The 16,690-nt window shown below is 61.0% G+C and overlaps 1 protein-coding gene across 6 annotated transcripts in view; it reads left to right on the top strand.

The window, feature by feature from the left end:
* Nucleotides 1-11,579, top strand: part of KDM4B (lysine demethylase 4B) — a 178,659-nt gene extending 167,080 nt beyond the window's left edge. For 4 of the 6 annotated variants that reach the window (XM_032252175.1, XM_032252178.1, XM_032252176.1 and 1 more), the window contains 4 exons: nucleotides 3,390-3,836; nucleotides 4,177-4,296; nucleotides 8,478-8,570; nucleotides 9,399-11,579. In XM_032252175.1, the coding sequence (XP_032108066.1) occupies nucleotides 3,390-3,836; nucleotides 4,177-4,296; nucleotides 8,478-8,570; nucleotides 9,399-9,575 (837 nt within the window). In that variant the 3' untranslated portion in view covers nucleotides 9,576-11,579. The remainder of the gene's footprint in view (nucleotides 1-3,389; nucleotides 3,837-4,176; nucleotides 4,297-8,477; nucleotides 8,571-9,398) is intronic. The other 2 variants (XM_032252180.1, XM_032252177.1) reach the window with 1 other exon arrangement.
* The last annotated feature ends 5,111 nt before the right edge of the window (nucleotides 11,580-16,690 follow it).

The following is a 16,690-nucleotide window of genomic DNA, read 5'->3' as shown; positions in this document are numbered from 1 at the left end:
AACCCCATCTCTACTAAAAACATAAAAATTAGCAAAATTTACACAAAAATCACTCTGAAGGCTGAGGCAGGAGAGTTGCTTGAACCAGGCAGTTGGAGGTTGTAGTGAGCCAAGATCACTCCAGCCTGGGTGACAAAGCAATACTGTCTCAAAAAAAAAAAAGAGAGAGAGTGAAGGGCAGACATTGCTGGGCCCGCACTGCGTGAGGCAGTGCTGATGGGGGACACGTTTGTCCCCATCCCCTCCGGCCTCTGCACATGTGTCTCTTGGGCCCCTGGAGGCTGGGCCCGCGTCCCCAGTAAAGGCTGTGCATGAGGCAGTGCTGATGGGGGACACGTTTGTCCCCATCCCCTCCGGCTTCTGCAAACGTGTCTCTTGGGCCCCTGGAGGCTGGGCCCGTGTCCCCAGTAAAGGCTGTGCATGAGGCAGTGCTGATGGGGGGACATGTTTGTCCCCATCCCATCTGGCCTTTGCACGTGTGTCTCGTGGGCCCCTGGAGGCTGGGCCCGCAGCCAGTGGCACCCCGCAGCATCCTGGGTGGTTTTCCTGCCTGGTTTATTCTCCAGCCGCGGACACAGTGCCTGGTGTTGACATTCAGGCTCATGTGGAGGTGGGGCTGGAAGCAGACACATCCGGCTGGCAGGGTGGGTCTGCTGGGGAGACCCATGAGGGTCGGACTGACGCCCACCACAGAGCCCAGGCTCCCGTGCCCTGGTGCTAGGTGCCCACTAGCCCAGCGGGCTGGGATGCCATGCTTGGAGCCCACAGGTGCCAGGCCACCTGAGCAGGGCCGCGCGGGCAGTCACCAAGGCTTATCTGGAAGGGGAGGCCTCGATCATGGGGCAGAGCGTGAGGCAGGTCACGCCAGCCTGGCCGGGCACGGCTGGGCATGGCTGGGCACGGCCAGGTGATTAGGAAGCCAGCAGCCCGAGGGTGATGCTTCCGAGGCACCAGTGGCTCAGTCCACAAACTCGGGCATAAAAGGCCTCATTATTCAGGTGGAGTGATGGCGCGGTGCGCGGCGCCAGTGATAAATCCTCCCGCCCGATGCCTTATGGATCATCTGACATTTCCAGAATGCAGCCTCTTCATTACTGGTGCTTGTAACGATGAATTAAAAATCCTTTTACACAAGGCCCGCTTGTACTGCTTAATGGAGCTTTGCAAGGAGGTGGCAGTTCACTCCTGCTCGCCCAGCCACCCACCCACCTTCGGGGGCCACGGGCAGGCCGCAGGCACGGGTGCTCACTCCTGGTTCCCTGTCCATCAGTCTGTCTCTGGGACTCCTGAGCCAGCAGCTCAGGGCTGCAGGCAGTCCTGGTAGTCAGGGGCCTCTGGCCGGCTGCCCGCCTGCCTGGGCCAGGCTCTCAAGGTGTGCAGCGAAGAAGCTCCCTCAGCTACCCGCAGGGCTGGCTCCTGGTGGCGGCAGGAGTTCCGTGGAGGCGCTGGGAGGTCTGGGAGGGGCTGGGACGGGAGGAGGCAGCTCCCGGGGGGCAGGAGGGGCAGTTGCACCAGCTCTCCACACTGCCACTGCCGTGCCTGGAGGGTTAGGGCGAGGTCGGGGGTGGGGGGCCCTCGGCTCCTCAGGGGTTGCAGTTGTTTGTGAAACCAGGCTGGTGGACAGCCTTATGCCCCAATGTGGGACGGGCTGAGGACACGGTGTCATGGGTGGCACCCAGCGGTGACCACCTGCCTCCTCCAGTCCGTGGCGCCCTGCAGACCTCCAAAGCCCACCACACATCATCCTCACAGCCCTGTGGCCTCCGAGGAAGGACACTGAGCTATGAACTGTGAACCAACCATTGGTATCTGGGCCCTTCCAGGCCCCGCAGGGGCCATAGACCCTGCTTCCCGGCCGCCTCTCCTACACACCGGCAGCCCTGCAGTAGGAGGAGGCTGTGCTGGAGGGCTCCGTGGCTCGTGGCACATGTCATGTGACTGCCCTGGGCCAGGCCAGCACTGGAAGTGGCTCTTCAAACTGCAGTTCCAGGGAAGGGAGGTGACGGCGAAGAACACTTGCCTGACCTCCCGTGGCCACAGTGCATGGCGTGACTGGGACCTCGCATTAGGGGGGTGGCTCTGGGCGGCCGTGGCCCCAAGTGTAGCTCCTGACAAATGGCCCCATGGGTCCTGGGGCATGCTCTTCACAGCATGGAGACCCAGGGGCACGGGCTGCCCGCCACTACAGGGCGGAAGGGGATGGTGCTGTACACCACACCCAGACTGCCCCAGGGGCGGGTTTCTCCCGGGCCTGGGCTGAGGGGCGGACGCCTGTGGGTGGTGATGTGGCGCAGATGGCTCAGCAACCCCACCGGACAGTGTCCCAGCAGGGCCTCTCCCAGGCCCCCCACGGAGCACAGCTGTGACCCCTACACACGGGCCAATCTGCAGGAGGGGGAGGCCACGCTGGAGGGCTGTGTGGCACATGTCGTGTGACAGGAGAATTGGGTATTGACAGTTCGATAATGGGATCTCAATGCTGTCGATCGCTGCTCCAGCCCGTGGCTTATCTGGCTTTTGAGCATTGTTTATGGAGCAGTGATGGCGCTGTGTATTAAATGCTTAGCTGGGCCTGGCACGGGTGTGACGGCCACCAGGGCCCAGTGCTGACTCGGGCAGGTGCTGCAGCGTGAGCCCCACCGTCTGGAAGGTCCACTGCAGTGCTCCCTCCTCACCACGCAGGCTCCTTTGCAGGGCTTCTTGTTAAAATCCGCCATAAAGGACCCACACGGTGGTGCACGCCTGTAATCCCAGCACTTTGTGAGGTCAAGGAGGGAGGATCCTTTGAGCTCAGAAGTTTGAGACCAGCCTGGGCAACATAGCCAGACTCCACCTCTACAAAAAATTACCAGTCGTCCCCATCCCCCACCCTGGTGCCCATGAATTCACTTCCCGTGTCTGTGGACTGAGTCCACGTCCTGTGTCTGTGGGCTGAGTCCACTTCCTGTGTCTGTGGGCAGCCACCCTGGTGTTGTGGATCCTGTGTCCCACGGTCTGGCTTGCGCCAGCCGCCTGCACTCACGGTGGGGCCCCCAGGGCACATCTCTCACCATGTGGTTCCTCTCTGGCTGAGCGACACCACGTGGGGTTCCTCAGTGTCTGTCCCAGCAGTCAGTGACACACAGGGGGATGGGAGGCACTCCTGGGTGCCCCAGTGCCTACTGCTCCCCAGGGGCTGAGTGGCAGGAGGCCGGGTCGGTGGGTCTGGAGGGCTTGGCCAGGGAGGCTGTGGGCTCTGGGCTGGGGTGGAGGCCCCTCGCTGGTCAGAGCACCGGACCCCTCCCACGATGCTTCCCTTAAAGGCTGTGCTGGGAGGGGCTGGAGCCTCCACCCCAGGGTCTGTAGGGAAGTTTCCAGCCCCATGCCCCTGCCTGTGTCCCCATCCCCAGAAATGCGTGTACTGCCGGAAGCGGATGAAGAAGGTGTCGGGCGCCTGCATCCAGTGCTCCTACGAGCACTGCTCCACGTCCTTCCACGTGACGTGCGCCCACGCCGCCGGGGTGCTCATGGAGCCGGACGACTGGCCCTACGTGGTCTCCATCACCTGCCTCAAGCACAAGTCGGGGGGCCACGCGGTGAGTGCCTGCCCGCCTCCTCACCCCCGGCTCCCCGCCCCCGCTGGTGCCTGTGCTGACCGTCCCCCTACCCCCACACCCTCTGCACCCTCCCAGGTCCAGTTCTTGAGGGCCGTGTCCCTAGGCCAGGTGGTCATCACCAAGAACCGTAACGGGCTGTACTACCGCTGCCGCGTCATCGGGGCCGCCTCGCAGACCTGCTACGAAGTGAACTTCGAAGATGGCTCCTACAGTGACAACCTGTACCCCGAGAGCATCACTGTGAGTGTGGGGTGGGGTGTGGGAAGCTGGGCTGTGGGGCGGGGGCGGGGGTTGGGGGGGATCTGGGAACAGCCTGACTCCCGATCCCTTCATGGGGTCCCCTTGTCCCCAGGCCCCTTCAGGAAAAGCACTGCCCCCTGTGCTGTGCAGAAACAGAGCAGAAAGCTTGATCAATGCAACGCGACCCACAGCCGGGCCTGCGCACCTGCTGGGCTCCCGCGGCCGGCCACGGGGCTGCAGGCAGAAAACCTTGCTTGCCAGTGCAGGGGAGGGTCAAAACCCAGCGGAAACCCTGGCGTAGTGTGGCCAGCACCTCAGCTCCCACCTGTTCTCCCCGCAGAGTAGGGACTGTGCCCGGCTGGGACCCCCTTCCGAGGGGGAGCTGGTGGAGCTCCGGTGGACCGATGGCAACCTCTACAAGGCCAAGTTCATTTCCTCCGTCACCAGCCACATCTACCAGGTAAGCGGGGGACTGGCCGCCCACCACACCTTCGCCACGCTCTTCCCGTGGGTGCGGGGATGGGTAGGTTGCAGCCCTGGCCCAGGTGCCTCTGCCTGGGCACTGGCGGTGTGGGCCGTGGTGAGTGGGGCCTGTGGGGCCTGGCTGAGCCTCGGCTTGCCTGCCTGATGCAGAGGCACAGGGCATGTTGGTTTCAAAGCTAAAAGGGGCCTCCACTGGGTGACATGTCCCTCCAAGACAGCTTCGCAATTTTTTTTTTTTTGAGTCGGAGTTTCGCTCTTGTTACCCAGGCTGGAGTGCAATGGTGCGATCTCGGCTCACTGCAACCTCCGCCTCCTGGGTTCAGGCAATTCTCCTGCCCCAGCCTCCTGAGTAGCTGGGATTACAGGCACACGCCACCATGCCCAGCTAATTTTTTTTGTATTTTTAGTAGAGATGGGGTTTCACCATGTTGACCAGGATGGTCTCGATCTCTTGACCTTGTGATCCACCCACCTCGGCCTCCCAAAGTGCTGGGATTACAGGCTTGAGCCACCGCGCCCGGCTAGCTTCACAATTCTTAACGTAAATTCACCCTTTCACCGTTTCGGAGTGTACAGCTCAGTTACCCGGGGGTGTTTTTTTTTTTTTTTTTTTTTTTTTTGTCAAATTGGTAGTGAGTTTCTTCTCATGACTGTGGAAGATAAATTATTTAAAAGTGTGGAATTTTAGGCTAGGTACAGTGGTTCATGCCTATAATCCCAACACTTTGGGAGGCCGAGGCAGGAGGATCACTTGACGCCAAGAGTTCAAGACCAGCCTGGGCAACAAGGCGAGACCCTCCCCCACCGGCCATCTCTACAAAAAAATTTTAAAAATTGGCTGGGAATGGCGCTGTGCACCTGTAGTCCCAGCTACTCGGGAGGTGGGAGGATTGCTTGAATCCAGGAGGTCGAGGATGCAATGAGCTGTAATTGAGCCAGTGGACTCCAGCCCAGGCGACAGTGAGATGCTGTCTCCAAAAAAAAAAAAAAACTCTCTGCTGGGAAGCATTCTGGTGCGTGCAGTACATGGCAACACGGGTGGGGGATTGTGTGATGGCGACAAGACCCTCTGCCTGCCCTGGAGCCCAGGCAGGTCAGACTGGACTCCGAGGAGGGGAGGTTGAGCCAGGATCTCTAGAACGAGGTGGAAGTTTGCTCCAGAGACAGGCCGGACACGTGCCGTCTCCCTCCTTCCCTCAAGACACCTCTGAGGACGATGGGAAATGCGAACGAATGAAGTAGCCATTTATAACGTACGCAGCGCACAGCCACGCTCGAAAATGACGAGGGAAACTCAGGGTGGGACTTGACAACACGTCCCACAGAAGAACCGACGGAAGCAGCCCTGCCCTGGCAGGGAACAGAAGCAGACTGTGCTGGGGGCTCCGGGATTGTCGTCACATCACCAGAGCCCAGGCGGGGCTGGCGTCGGGCAGTGGGGGGAGCTTGCCCCAAGGAAGCCGAGCTACTGGGACAGTCAGTAATGAGATGATGCCAGCCGGGCGAGTGTGGGGCTCAGGCCTGTGACCCCAGCACTGTGGGAGGCTGAGGCACGCAGAGCGCTTGAGCCCAGGAGTTTGAGACCAGCCTGGGCAACACGGCAAAACCCTGCCCCTACAAAACACAAAACTGGCTGGGCGTAGTGGCACTGGCCTGTAGTCCCAGCTGCTTGGGAGCTACTTGGGAGGGTCACTTGAGCCTGGTAGGCTGAAGTTCAGTGATACAAGGTCGTGCTGCTACACTCCAACCTGGGTGACAAAGCAAGGCCCTGTCTCAAAGTGCCACGTCTCCAGAGTGCCCAGGGGCAGGGGCTGTGAAATCAGGAGTGGGAGGTATCGGAAGCCGGCAAGCCACTGTGGAACGCCTGCCTGCCTGCGGGGACCTCAGCCACAGGATCCTGGGAACGCCCTCTGTGGTAGCCAAAGAGGTGGCCTGGAGCTGCCCGACATGCTCCCGAGGCTGAGGCTGGGCCTGCGGGCGGACTGGTTAGCAGGGGCTCCGGTGGGCCCTGGTGACGGCAGAACTGTGTGGATAAGCCCCCGACACCGAGGCTCCAGGAGCCCCCAGCCTGTCCGGAACACACGCAGCACGTTTCCCTCGCACGCACGTGACCCTTAAGATGCTTCTGAGAAGCGCCAGTACGACGTCCCCACGGGAAGCCTGGGTGGAGGCACGTGTCTGTCTCATTTCCTGCATTCGCAACTGTATCCAGTTTCCTCCAAATGTTAAAAAGCAAATGCCACCTTCAGAACCCACCCCGCGGAAATGTGTAGTGGAAGCGCAGGTTCCAGGGAGGCCTCTGGAGGAAACCGAGCCCGCAGTTCCCAAATGACCCGAGCACACAGGGCTCCCCGGGAGCCCACTTGGACCCGGCCGTGTGAGCGCCACCCTCCCAGGCGGCTCTGTGCTCCTGAGAATCTGGGGTGGGTCTCCCCAGTCTTCCTCACCCAGAAATCTGAGCCAGTTGGAGCTGAGTTTCTAGACTGCACCTTCTCCTCCTGGAAAGCCACTTCTGCGTCGTGACTGAATCACTGTGTGCAGCGCCTGCCGGAAGCATAAGAGGCTGATTCGGGGCTGGGGAGCTGGGGAAGGGCTCCAGGTGGGCCCTCGGACCCCTGGGCTGGGAGCTCCAAAACCCACTGCTGCCCCTGCCACACCGAGGGTGGGAATCACTTTCCAGGGCTCCTCCACCTGGATCTTCTTCGTGGGACAGGTGCTGGGAAGGGGCCTTCTCCTGGTGGCTTCCCTTTACAAATGAGATGGGAGGGACAGGGCAGAGGGTGGTACCTGGGGCCCTCAGTTCCCGGCAGCCTCCTCCACACATCCCCAAGAGATCCGTGCTGTCGCCCCAGAACATGGCCCAGAGGTGACCCGCCATCCCAGAGTCCACACTGGGCACTCCCGGCCCTGCTCCTCCTGCCACCAGCTGACACACTCCGTCCCCAGGGCCCACCCCGTCTCCATCCCTGGAGGAGTCCCAGTGACCAGCAGGCCTGGCCGCCCCGAGGCAGGGTCTGCACCTGCTTTGAGAGGGAGGGGCTGCGATCCCGGCCTCCACCCTCCACACCGCCTGTGACATCTGACCCCGGACGCTTCTGTATGGTCTGAGTGTGTGGGTTTTGTTTGTTTTGAGACAGGGTCTCGATCTGTCACCCAGGCTGGGGCGCAGCATCATAATTAGAGCTCACTACAGCGTCGGCCTCCCAGGCTCAAGAAATCCTCCCACCTCAGCCTCCTGGGTAGCTGGGACCACAGGCACACGCCACCATGCCCGGCTTGTTTTGAGTTTTTAAACATGGAAAGCGAGTCCTCTGCGATGAGAACGTTCTCCCCCTAGAGCAGAATGGCGGTTAGAGCCAGGGAGTGACCGCGGCCCCTTTCCTGGCTGGGGGACATGGGTCCATCGCAGTTACGAAGTGGGCCTGGGGACACACGTCCCTCTGCAGCACCCTTCACGGGACAGCGTTGTGTTGCCAGAGACCCCAAGAGGATCTCGGTGAGCCTGAGCTGGCACCAAGCTTGACGAGGAGGAAGCGGGGTGCCCTAGTGCCCCTCGCCAACCAGGCATCTGCCGCCTGGAACAAGACACCAGCTGGGGAGGCTGGAAGGGCGTGGTTTGTCTCTGAATTGAAGAGAAGAGGTGACTGAGCAGTTTTCAGGGGCCACACATAAGCCGGGGGCCCTGTCCTTCATCTTCTGGTCGGGGGCTCCTGAGCTCAGGCCCCCACGTCCCCCTGCCTGGCCTCACCTGCCTCCCAGGCCCTGTTAGTGTGCTGTGCCTCTGTCCTGCTGTGTGCCCACCCAGCGACTCTGTCCCCTCGTCCTGGGGCTGTGTCTTCATGGAGACAGATGTCTGTCGAGCTGGGAGGAGGTGAGGAGTGAGGGCTCTGTCTCCAGGTGGGGGCTGCTGGGCCCTCCACTGCCCCAGGCTGTCCCATCCTCCACCACCCTTGCCCCATGGGGCAGGGCCCTCAGGCTGATCTTGTTTGCTGCAAGCGGTGTCAGAGGTGGACGTGAGCTTCGGCGTGGCTGCAGGTGGCCTCCTGCGGGCCCCATGCACCCAAGGGGCCAGCCTCCCGGCTCACACAGCCAGGGCCTGCCTGGAGCACCTGCCAGCCTGGCTATGCGGGGCCCCTGAGAGCCGAATCCCCCCTGCAGGTGGAGTTTGAGGACGGGTCCCAGCTGACGGTGAAGCGAGGAGACATCTTCACCCTGGAGGAGGAGCTGCCCAAGAGGGTCCGCTCTCGGCTGGTGAGTACGCAGGGCCGGCCTGGAGGCTGCCGGTGACTCTCAGGGAGCCTGTCTTGGACGAGGCAGGGCATGGACTACGGCTCCCGATGGCGTGGGCCAACCACCTCCTCCCACACCTCTGCTGGTGTCCCGCGGGCTCTGCCCAGCACAGCTGGCCCCTGGGCTCCTGGCAGGAGACCCTTCCTCTCCCTTGAGCCCAAGTGCGCAGCTCCTGGTGATACCGGTCGTGTGGGGAGGGAGGATTGGAGGATCCCCGGTCCCTCCCCTTGTCACGCATGCAGAGCAGACCCACCAAGCCCCCTGTGCCCTGCGGGACCTGCGCCGCCCAGCCCTGCAAGGGGCAGTCTCAGCCATAGCAGGTTTCGGGGCACAGGCAGAGTCACTTGCCCAAGCTGGAGGCTACGAAAGCTTTCCTGAGCGTGTTCCTTATTAAACGGGAGCAGGAGTTCTGCAGGCAGGGGCCGCGCCGGCTTTCTCTGGCTTTCTCTCCCGCAGCCCTCACCGGCTTCCTTTATGTTCTTCCTAATGCAGAGGGGAAGTGTTGAGGGGCAGAGCCCACGGGGGAGGTGCCTGCTCCTGGGCACAGCTGCTCAGCTGCAGAGGGGTCCCTCAGGGAACAGATGGGGCTGCCAGACAGACGGACGGTCCCAGCCCCAGCCAGGACGCCCACCCCACTAGGGGCCAGAGGCTGGGGTGGGGTGCGGGCCCCCTCCCTCCACTGGCAGGATCAGGGGTCTGTGTCTGGCCGGCTCGTCTCAGGCCGTAGACAGTGGCCGGGGCGCGCAGAGCCTCCACCACGCTAACCACTGCACTTCCGCTCTCCCGCAGTCACTGAGCACGGGGGCGCCGCAGGAGCCTGCCTTCTTGGGGGAGGAGGCCAAGGCCGCCAAGCGCCCGCGCGTGGGCACCCCACTCGCCACGGAGGACTCGGGGCGGAGCCAGGACTACGTGGCCTTCGTGGAAAGCCTCCTGCAGGCGCAGGGCCGGCCCGGAGCCCCCTTCTAGGACAGCTGGCCGCTCAGGCGACCCTCAGCCCGGTGGGGCAGGCCATGGCACGCCCTGGGCGTTCGCTTGCTGTGAATTCCTGTCCTCGTGTCCCTGGCCCCCAAGAGGCCACCTCCAAGCCGCGGGTGCCCCCTAGGGCGACAGGAGCCAGCGGGACGCCGCACGCGGCCCCAGACTCAGGGAGCAGGGCCAGGCGGGCTCGGGGGCCAGCCGGGGTTGCACCCCACTCAACTACTCAGAATTTTAAACCATGGAAGCTCTCTTCTTCTCGAAAAGGTGCTACTGCAATGCCCTACTGAGCAACCTTTGAGACGGTCACTTCTGTACATAAACCACCTTTGTGAGGCTCTTTCTATAAATACATATTGTTTAAAAAAAAAAAGCAGGAGAAAAAGGAAAACAAAGGAAAATATCCCCAAAGCTGTTTTCTAGATTTGTGGCTTTAAGAAAAACAAAAAACAAAAACACGTCGTTTTTCTCAGAACCCGGATTCGCTGCGAGACTGAAGCGGCTTGCTGTGTTTTTGTTTGCTGTTGTTTTAAAATACCACGATGTGGCTGCAGAGCAGGCAGGGAAGAGGCCGGGGACTGCCGGGTCAGCCCGGCGGGGGGCAGGGCGCCCCGGTTTCAGCCGCCCGTCACTCACTCACCGTCTGGCCTCACCTCCCCCGGCTCCTGGACTCCGATAGTCCGGGCAGCGCCCGTACCCCTCTGCGCCTGCTGGGAGGAGGCCCGGCCTCTGTGCTGGCCCCACTGTGTGCCAGGGGAAGCCCGGGGTCTGAGAGTGAACTCTCTCCCGGGGTTCGTCTTTGTTTCTCTCCCCCAAGAGAATCACAGGTGTTCCAGAGGCTTCCTTGCAGACCAAGCCTCCCGCCCCTCCCTCGCCTCAGGGTGAGGAGGTCCCAGGCCCTTCTGGTCAATATGAGTGTGGGCAGCTTCCCAGCTATTGAGGTGTGACCCTGAGTGGGTCAGGGGACACAGGGCCAAGACAGGCCTTTGGGGGTCCCATTTACCCGCTTCTGAGCAGGGACAAGGCCAGGTATCCTCGGTCTGCCCATCCACGCTGCTGTCACCTGAGGGGAATCTGCCTCTTAGGAGTGGGTTCAGCTGATGGAGAAGACATGGCCTTCAGCCCAGGCTAGGAAGCGCCTCCTCCGGGTGCCTCTCCCTCGCCAGCGGCGCTTTCTCCCGCCAGAGGGAGGGGTGGAGGGGTCATTTGTTTGTATGAGAAAGACAAAACGGCGGAGGCAGGAGTTTGGGACCTGCCTGGGCTATGTAGTGAGACCCCATCACTACAAATGTTTTACACACTAGCTTGGTGTGGTGCGCGCTTGTGGTCCCGGTCATGTGGGAGGCTGAGGGGGGAGGATCTCTTGAACCCAGGAGGTTGAGGCTGCAGTGAGCTATGATTGCGCCACTGCATTCCAGCCTGGGGGACAGAGTGAGAGCCTGTCTCAAAAAATTAAATACATAGATAAATAAAGCAATGTTTATATTATAAGAGGGTGTCCGCACGGGCCCCGGGCTGGAGAGAACTAAGGGAAAGGGGGAGAGCGTGGCGCAGGAGCAAGCCCTTCATTTTCTTGGTGGGGGAGGGGGGCGGTGACCCTGGAGAGGGCCGGGGTTGGGTAGTGGGGGGGTGTCAGCCAGAACGTGGGGGTGTCCCTCTGCACGAAGCAGCCTCACCCAGCGTGGCACTGACACTGTATTCTTATGTTGTTTGAAAATGCTATTTATGTTGTAAAGAAGCGGGCGGATGCCCTTGCAGCCGTGGTCCCTAGGGGGCTGCACCCATCCCGTGGACGGGCCACGGAAGGGCAGGCCGGAGCTGCACACTCTCCCCACGAAGGTATCTCTGTGTCTTACTCTGTGCAAAGACAAGACAAAACCCAGCACCCTGGTTTTTTCCCCACCCGAGATGAAGGATACGCTGTATTTTTTGCCTAATTTCCCTGCCTCTAGGTTCATAATGAATTAAAGGTTCATGAGCACTGCGAAACCCCGTTCCACGCCTTTGAAATTGTCTTCATTTCTGAGCCTGGGCTGGGGGGACCGATGTCGGGGTCTCCCTGGGGTAGGGCTGGTGTCGCCCCGTTCTCCCGGGATGTGTTTTGCTTCCAGAGCTGGACATCCCTCCACTCCCACCTCTGGGGTCCTCAACACACAGCAGCTGGCGTGCTCCCCCCCGACTGTGGCCAGGCTGGGCGGCCGGGTGGCTGAGGCAGCGAACCCCACAATTCCCCCTCAGTTCCCGGAGGGCCTGAGCCTGGCCTCACTTGTCCCAGCTAGCAGCTGCCCTGTCCCTGTCCCCAACCCAGTTCCGGTGACACCTGAGCCCCAGGAGCATCACTTGTGGTGGCACCTGGTGGACGTGCCAGACGCTGGGGCTCACCGCCCTGGGTGTCCACCGGGACCCAGCCATCCCGACCTAGGTCTCTGTCAGTGTGTGCCCACCCCCGCCAGGCACAGGGTCAGCACAGGGAACGCGGGACAGCTCAGCCTCCCTCAGGTGACCCTCTTGCACCTGGTGTGCTGCAGGAAGGTGAGGAGGCCCCTGTGATGGGAGCAGAGGGAGCACGGGGAGGAGGGAGGCAGGTTGTGCAGGGCCTGGTGAGCCTCGGGGAGGACTTGGGCTCTGAGCCCGAGGGAGGTAGGAGCCATGGAGGGCTGTGGGCAGGGGAGGGATGGGACCTGACTCAGGTGCTCACAGGCGCCCTCTGGTTACTGCTTCGGGGAGGAGACGGGGTGAGGGCAGAAGCCAGGGACCAGGGCAGGGGTCAGGTGTCGTGAGAAGCTGGTGGACTCAGTGTATTTTCAGGCAGAGCCAATAGGATTTGCAGATCACTCAAGCCCCTGGAAGGAGGTGCCGAGCTGGGAGGAGGTTAGATTTGAACGCGAGACATCCAGGTGAAGACGCCTGGGTCTGGGGAGGCTGCCCCAGGGCAGGTGGGCAGGGGCCGTCAGCTGGCAGGTGTTGGAACTAGAGGACCAAGTTGCCTCCAGGGAGGGGTGAAGGTGGGGTGGGACTCAGGACTGGGCCCTGGGTGTCTGTGGTGTTACGGGGGCTGGGCACCAGGAGGAACCGAGGCCCAGTAGCCAGGGCTCTCGGGGAACCGGCCAGGCCATCCCTCCCTGGGCCCCGGCGTCCCCTCTGCAGGAGTGTCCGTCCACCCGAGAGCTTGCGTTCAGAGCAGAGGGTGCCCTTGAGGAAAGCTTCGTCCACCAACCGCCCCCCAGCCCCGGCGCTGTCTCCTTTCCAGGGCCGTCTTGCCTCCAGCATCCTCTCAACACCGCCAGGACTCAGTTTCCCTGTCTGCCACAAGTGGGGAGGAGGGGTGCAGGGTGGGGTGAAGCCTGTGACCACAGGAGGCTCGGACCTTCCACCCGCTGCGACTTCCCGACAAAGACTGAGTCCCTCTGGCCGGGCGCGGTGGCTCACGCCTGTCATCCCAGCACTTTGGGAGGCCAAGGCGGGTGGATCACGAGGTCAAGAGATCGAGACCATCCTGGTCAGCAAGGTGAAACCCCGTCTCTACTAAAAATACAAACATTAGCTGGGCATGGTGGCGCGTGCCTGTAATCCCAGCTACTCAGGAGGCTGAGGCAGGAGAATTGCTTGAACCCAGGAGGCAGAGGTTGTGGTGAGCCAAGATCGCGCCATTGCACTCCAGCCTGGGCAACGAGAGTGAAACTCCGTCTCAAAAAAAAAAAAAAAAAAAAAAGATTGTGTCCCTCCCTCCCTGTGTGCGGGGACAGACACAGCCTGAAAGCAAAGCCTCAGGGTGCCGCTCCTCCCCGGGCCCTGTGTGGCACTGACTGATGGGCCGGCATCCTGAGCCTGCCCAGGCTGCGGAGGGACCCGGCAGGAGCAGGTGGTGCCCGCAATGCCCTTTCCACTGTTCTCCAAAACGCTCGGAAACGGGAAGGCAATTTGGGACAGGCCATTGCTGTCTGCCAAGTGGATAAAAGATGAGTGGATGGGTCCCCAAAAGTGCCACCGTGCGGGGCCGAGGAGGACTGCACTTGGGCCGGGGTGGCGCCCCAGTGCCAAGGTCTCGCCTCCCGGGCAGCATGCGAGACTCCGTGATCAGCGCCTGAGTTTGGCCCATTTATTGCAGCTGCAGTATTTCTGTGCAACCCCTGTGCCAGGCTCTGGGGAGATCGCTGAGGAATGTGGGGAAAAACAAAAATGCATCTTTGACGCATGCTCTGGTCGGTCACAGAGGCCACCAGAGGGGTGTCAGTGGACAGCTTTCTAAAGAGGGACTCTTAAACAGATCTGACCCCCCACGGATGGCAGATCAGAGAGACTCAGGCTGTGGGTACATTGCGTTAAGAGCAGGTACCTTCTAGGGCAAGGCCTGGCAACCTACAGCCCTGCGGCCAAATCCGGCCCTCCACCTGTTTTGTCAATAAAGTTTTATTGGCACATGGTCATGCCCATTCATTTACATATGGCAGCTGGCCCCCTGCAACAGCGGACCCGAAGAGTCACCACAGAGCCCACCTGGCTTGCAAAGCCCAATGTAGTTAGAGTCTGGCCCTTTACCAAAAAAATGTGCTCAGCCCTGGCTTAGAAGAAGTGAGTGGTGGCAGCCTCCACCCCTTCTCTGTGCCTCCCATGGGGACAGCCCCTCGGTGCCCAGGCCCACCTTGCCTCTCAAAGCCTCCCAAATAGGTGGACATTGGGCAGCCGCCTCCCCCCAGCTGCCACCACAGCAGCAGGTGGAAAGAGAAGGCTTTGACCAGAGACCTCCGTTCATCCATCTGTCCTTCTCACTGGACCTCCTGCCGCCCAACTGCTGGGGTCTGGGAGAGTCTGACATTCAGCCTCTGACCCCTGCAGCTGCCCCCTCCACAACCTCACCATTCACGGATCGGGCTTCCTCCTCCTCTGCAGAGGGTTCTGGCTTGAACCCCGACACAGTCAAGATTCACAGCTTCCGCCTGGGCGTGGTGGGTCACGCCTGTAATCCCAGCACTTTGAGAGGCTGAGGCGGGCACATCACAGGCGGATCGCAAGGTCGGGCGTTCAAGACCAGCCCGACCAACATAGTGAAACCCCGTCTCTACTAAAAATGCAAAAATTAGCCTGCTGTTGTGACGGGCACCTGTAGTCCCAGCTACTCAGAAGGCTGAGGCAGGAGGCTCACTTGCACTCAGGAGGTGGAGGCTGAAGTGAGCCAAGATCGCTCCACTGTACTCCAGCCTGGGCAACAGAGTGAGACTTCATCTCAAAAAAGGAAAAAAAAAAAAAGATTAATGGTTCCCATGACGGTGCTAAGGTCTAGGTGTGTCTCCTCTCTTTGTGGCCACTGCCCCAACTCCTCCCCCCACCTCAAGCTGTCCCCTGGCCCCGCAAGGCTGCTCTGGAACTCAGAGTCGAAGCCTGGTTATGACCATCAGGGAGAGAAGCTGGCAGGGCGTGCCGGGGCCCCAGAGGCCAGGCACAGGACACAGGCAGGCTGGGGGACACGCCTGGGGCCTTGGCACCAGCCCGGGGAGGGTTATTTATGGATTAGATTTACTCCATGCTGCTGCTCTGTTAATGGAGAAAATAAAATTATTTGCTGCTTGCAGGCAGTGTGACAGGTGACAGCAGAGGTGGGTGGAAAAGTGGGTATCTCCGGGTATCCGTGCCGCCCAGCTAACTCGGTGACATGGACAAATGCTCCCCTCCCAGCAGCTTCCAGAGAAAGGAGGGGCCTTCCGGCCACGACAGCCTCCACCCCCACCAGCCCCAGCAGCTGCTTCAGAAACACAAAGTCCGTAATCCTAGCTGTTGAGGAGGCGGGCGGATCACCTAAGTTCAAGAGTTCGAGACCAGCCTGGCCAACATGGAGAAACCTCATCTCTACTAAAAATACAAAAAATTAGCCGGGCGTGGTGGCGCATGCCTGTAATCCCAGCTACTCGGGAGGCTGAGGCAGGAGAATCGCTTGAACCCGGGAGGCGGAGGTTGCAGTGAGCCGAGACCACCCCTGCACCCCAGCCTGGGCGACAAGACCGAAAGCCCGTCTCAAAAGAGAAAGAAACGGAAAGCCCAAGGTATGGGTGCTGAACCAGGAGTCTGAAAAGGATCTCTGTGGTTGCCACCCCTTCCCAGGGCCCCTGCAGATTCCAGGACACCCCCTGCTCTCTCGGCCCCTGTGCCGCAAACCGGGGGCTTACACAACAGAGAATTATCCTCTCCCAGCCCTGGAGGCCAGAAGTCTGAGATGAAGCCGTCAGCAGGGCCACGCCCCCTCCCAAGACTCCAGGGTGGTGCTTCCCCACCTTCCAGCTTCTGGTGGTCCCAGGCATTCCCGGACTTGTGACCAAATTGCTGCAGTCTCTGCCTCTGGAGTTACACACCCGTCTCCTCCTCTTCTTCACGTCTGCTCTGCGTGCCTAATATAAGGACACTTGTCAGGAGATTTAGGGTCCGCCCCGATGGTCCAGGATCCTTCCTTACATCTGCACAGACATTCAGAAAACCAAAGGTCACAGCCGCAGGTTCTGGGGGAGAAGATGTGGACGGGTCTTTTTGGGGGTCAGCGGTCAAGCCGCTGCCATGCCTTTTCCCCCATCACGGATCAATAACGCCAGCCCTAATTGCCCGGTCCTGTGACTGCTGCCTCCCACCTCCCCTGAGAGAGGAAGGACAGGATTTTGGTCCCCAGGAAGTGACGGGGGTTCTGTGAGTCCTGGTGTTGGTGGAAGTCTGGCTCTGGAGGGAGGACCTGCAGAAGGACAGGTGTGAATGTGGCGTGTGGGTCCCCCACGGGCGGGTCTTCGAGCCTCGGAGGGTGATGATGTCGCAGCAGGGGAGACGGCCCGGGGCTCAGCCTGGGATTGTCATGACTGTCCCCCACTCTCGGCACCGGGGTCTCATCACTTCCGCCCACTGCTACTGAGCCCTTGCACTGTGCAGGCATTTCCCAACCCCACCCCGCCCCCACTCACACGGGGAGCCAGACGCGGCGGACAGAGCAGGTCCTTGCCCCACAAACCCATGCCCTTGCAGGAGACAGATGCCGTCATCGGCGTCGCCAGGTGTTAAGAAAAGCACCTGGAAATAGTCGAATTCTTCAGAAAGTTAAACACAGGCCAGGCATGGTGCCTCACGCCTGTAAT

This window comes from Sapajus apella, unplaced genomic scaffold (genome assembly GCF_009761245.1).
Source record: "Sapajus apella isolate SASKATOON/1434 unplaced genomic scaffold, GSC_monkey_1.0 scaffold77, whole genome shotgun sequence".
Classification (NCBI taxonomy): domain Eukaryota; kingdom Metazoa; phylum Chordata; class Mammalia; order Primates; family Cebidae; genus Sapajus; species Sapajus apella.
This window is presented reverse-complemented; position numbering and strand designations above follow the sequence as displayed.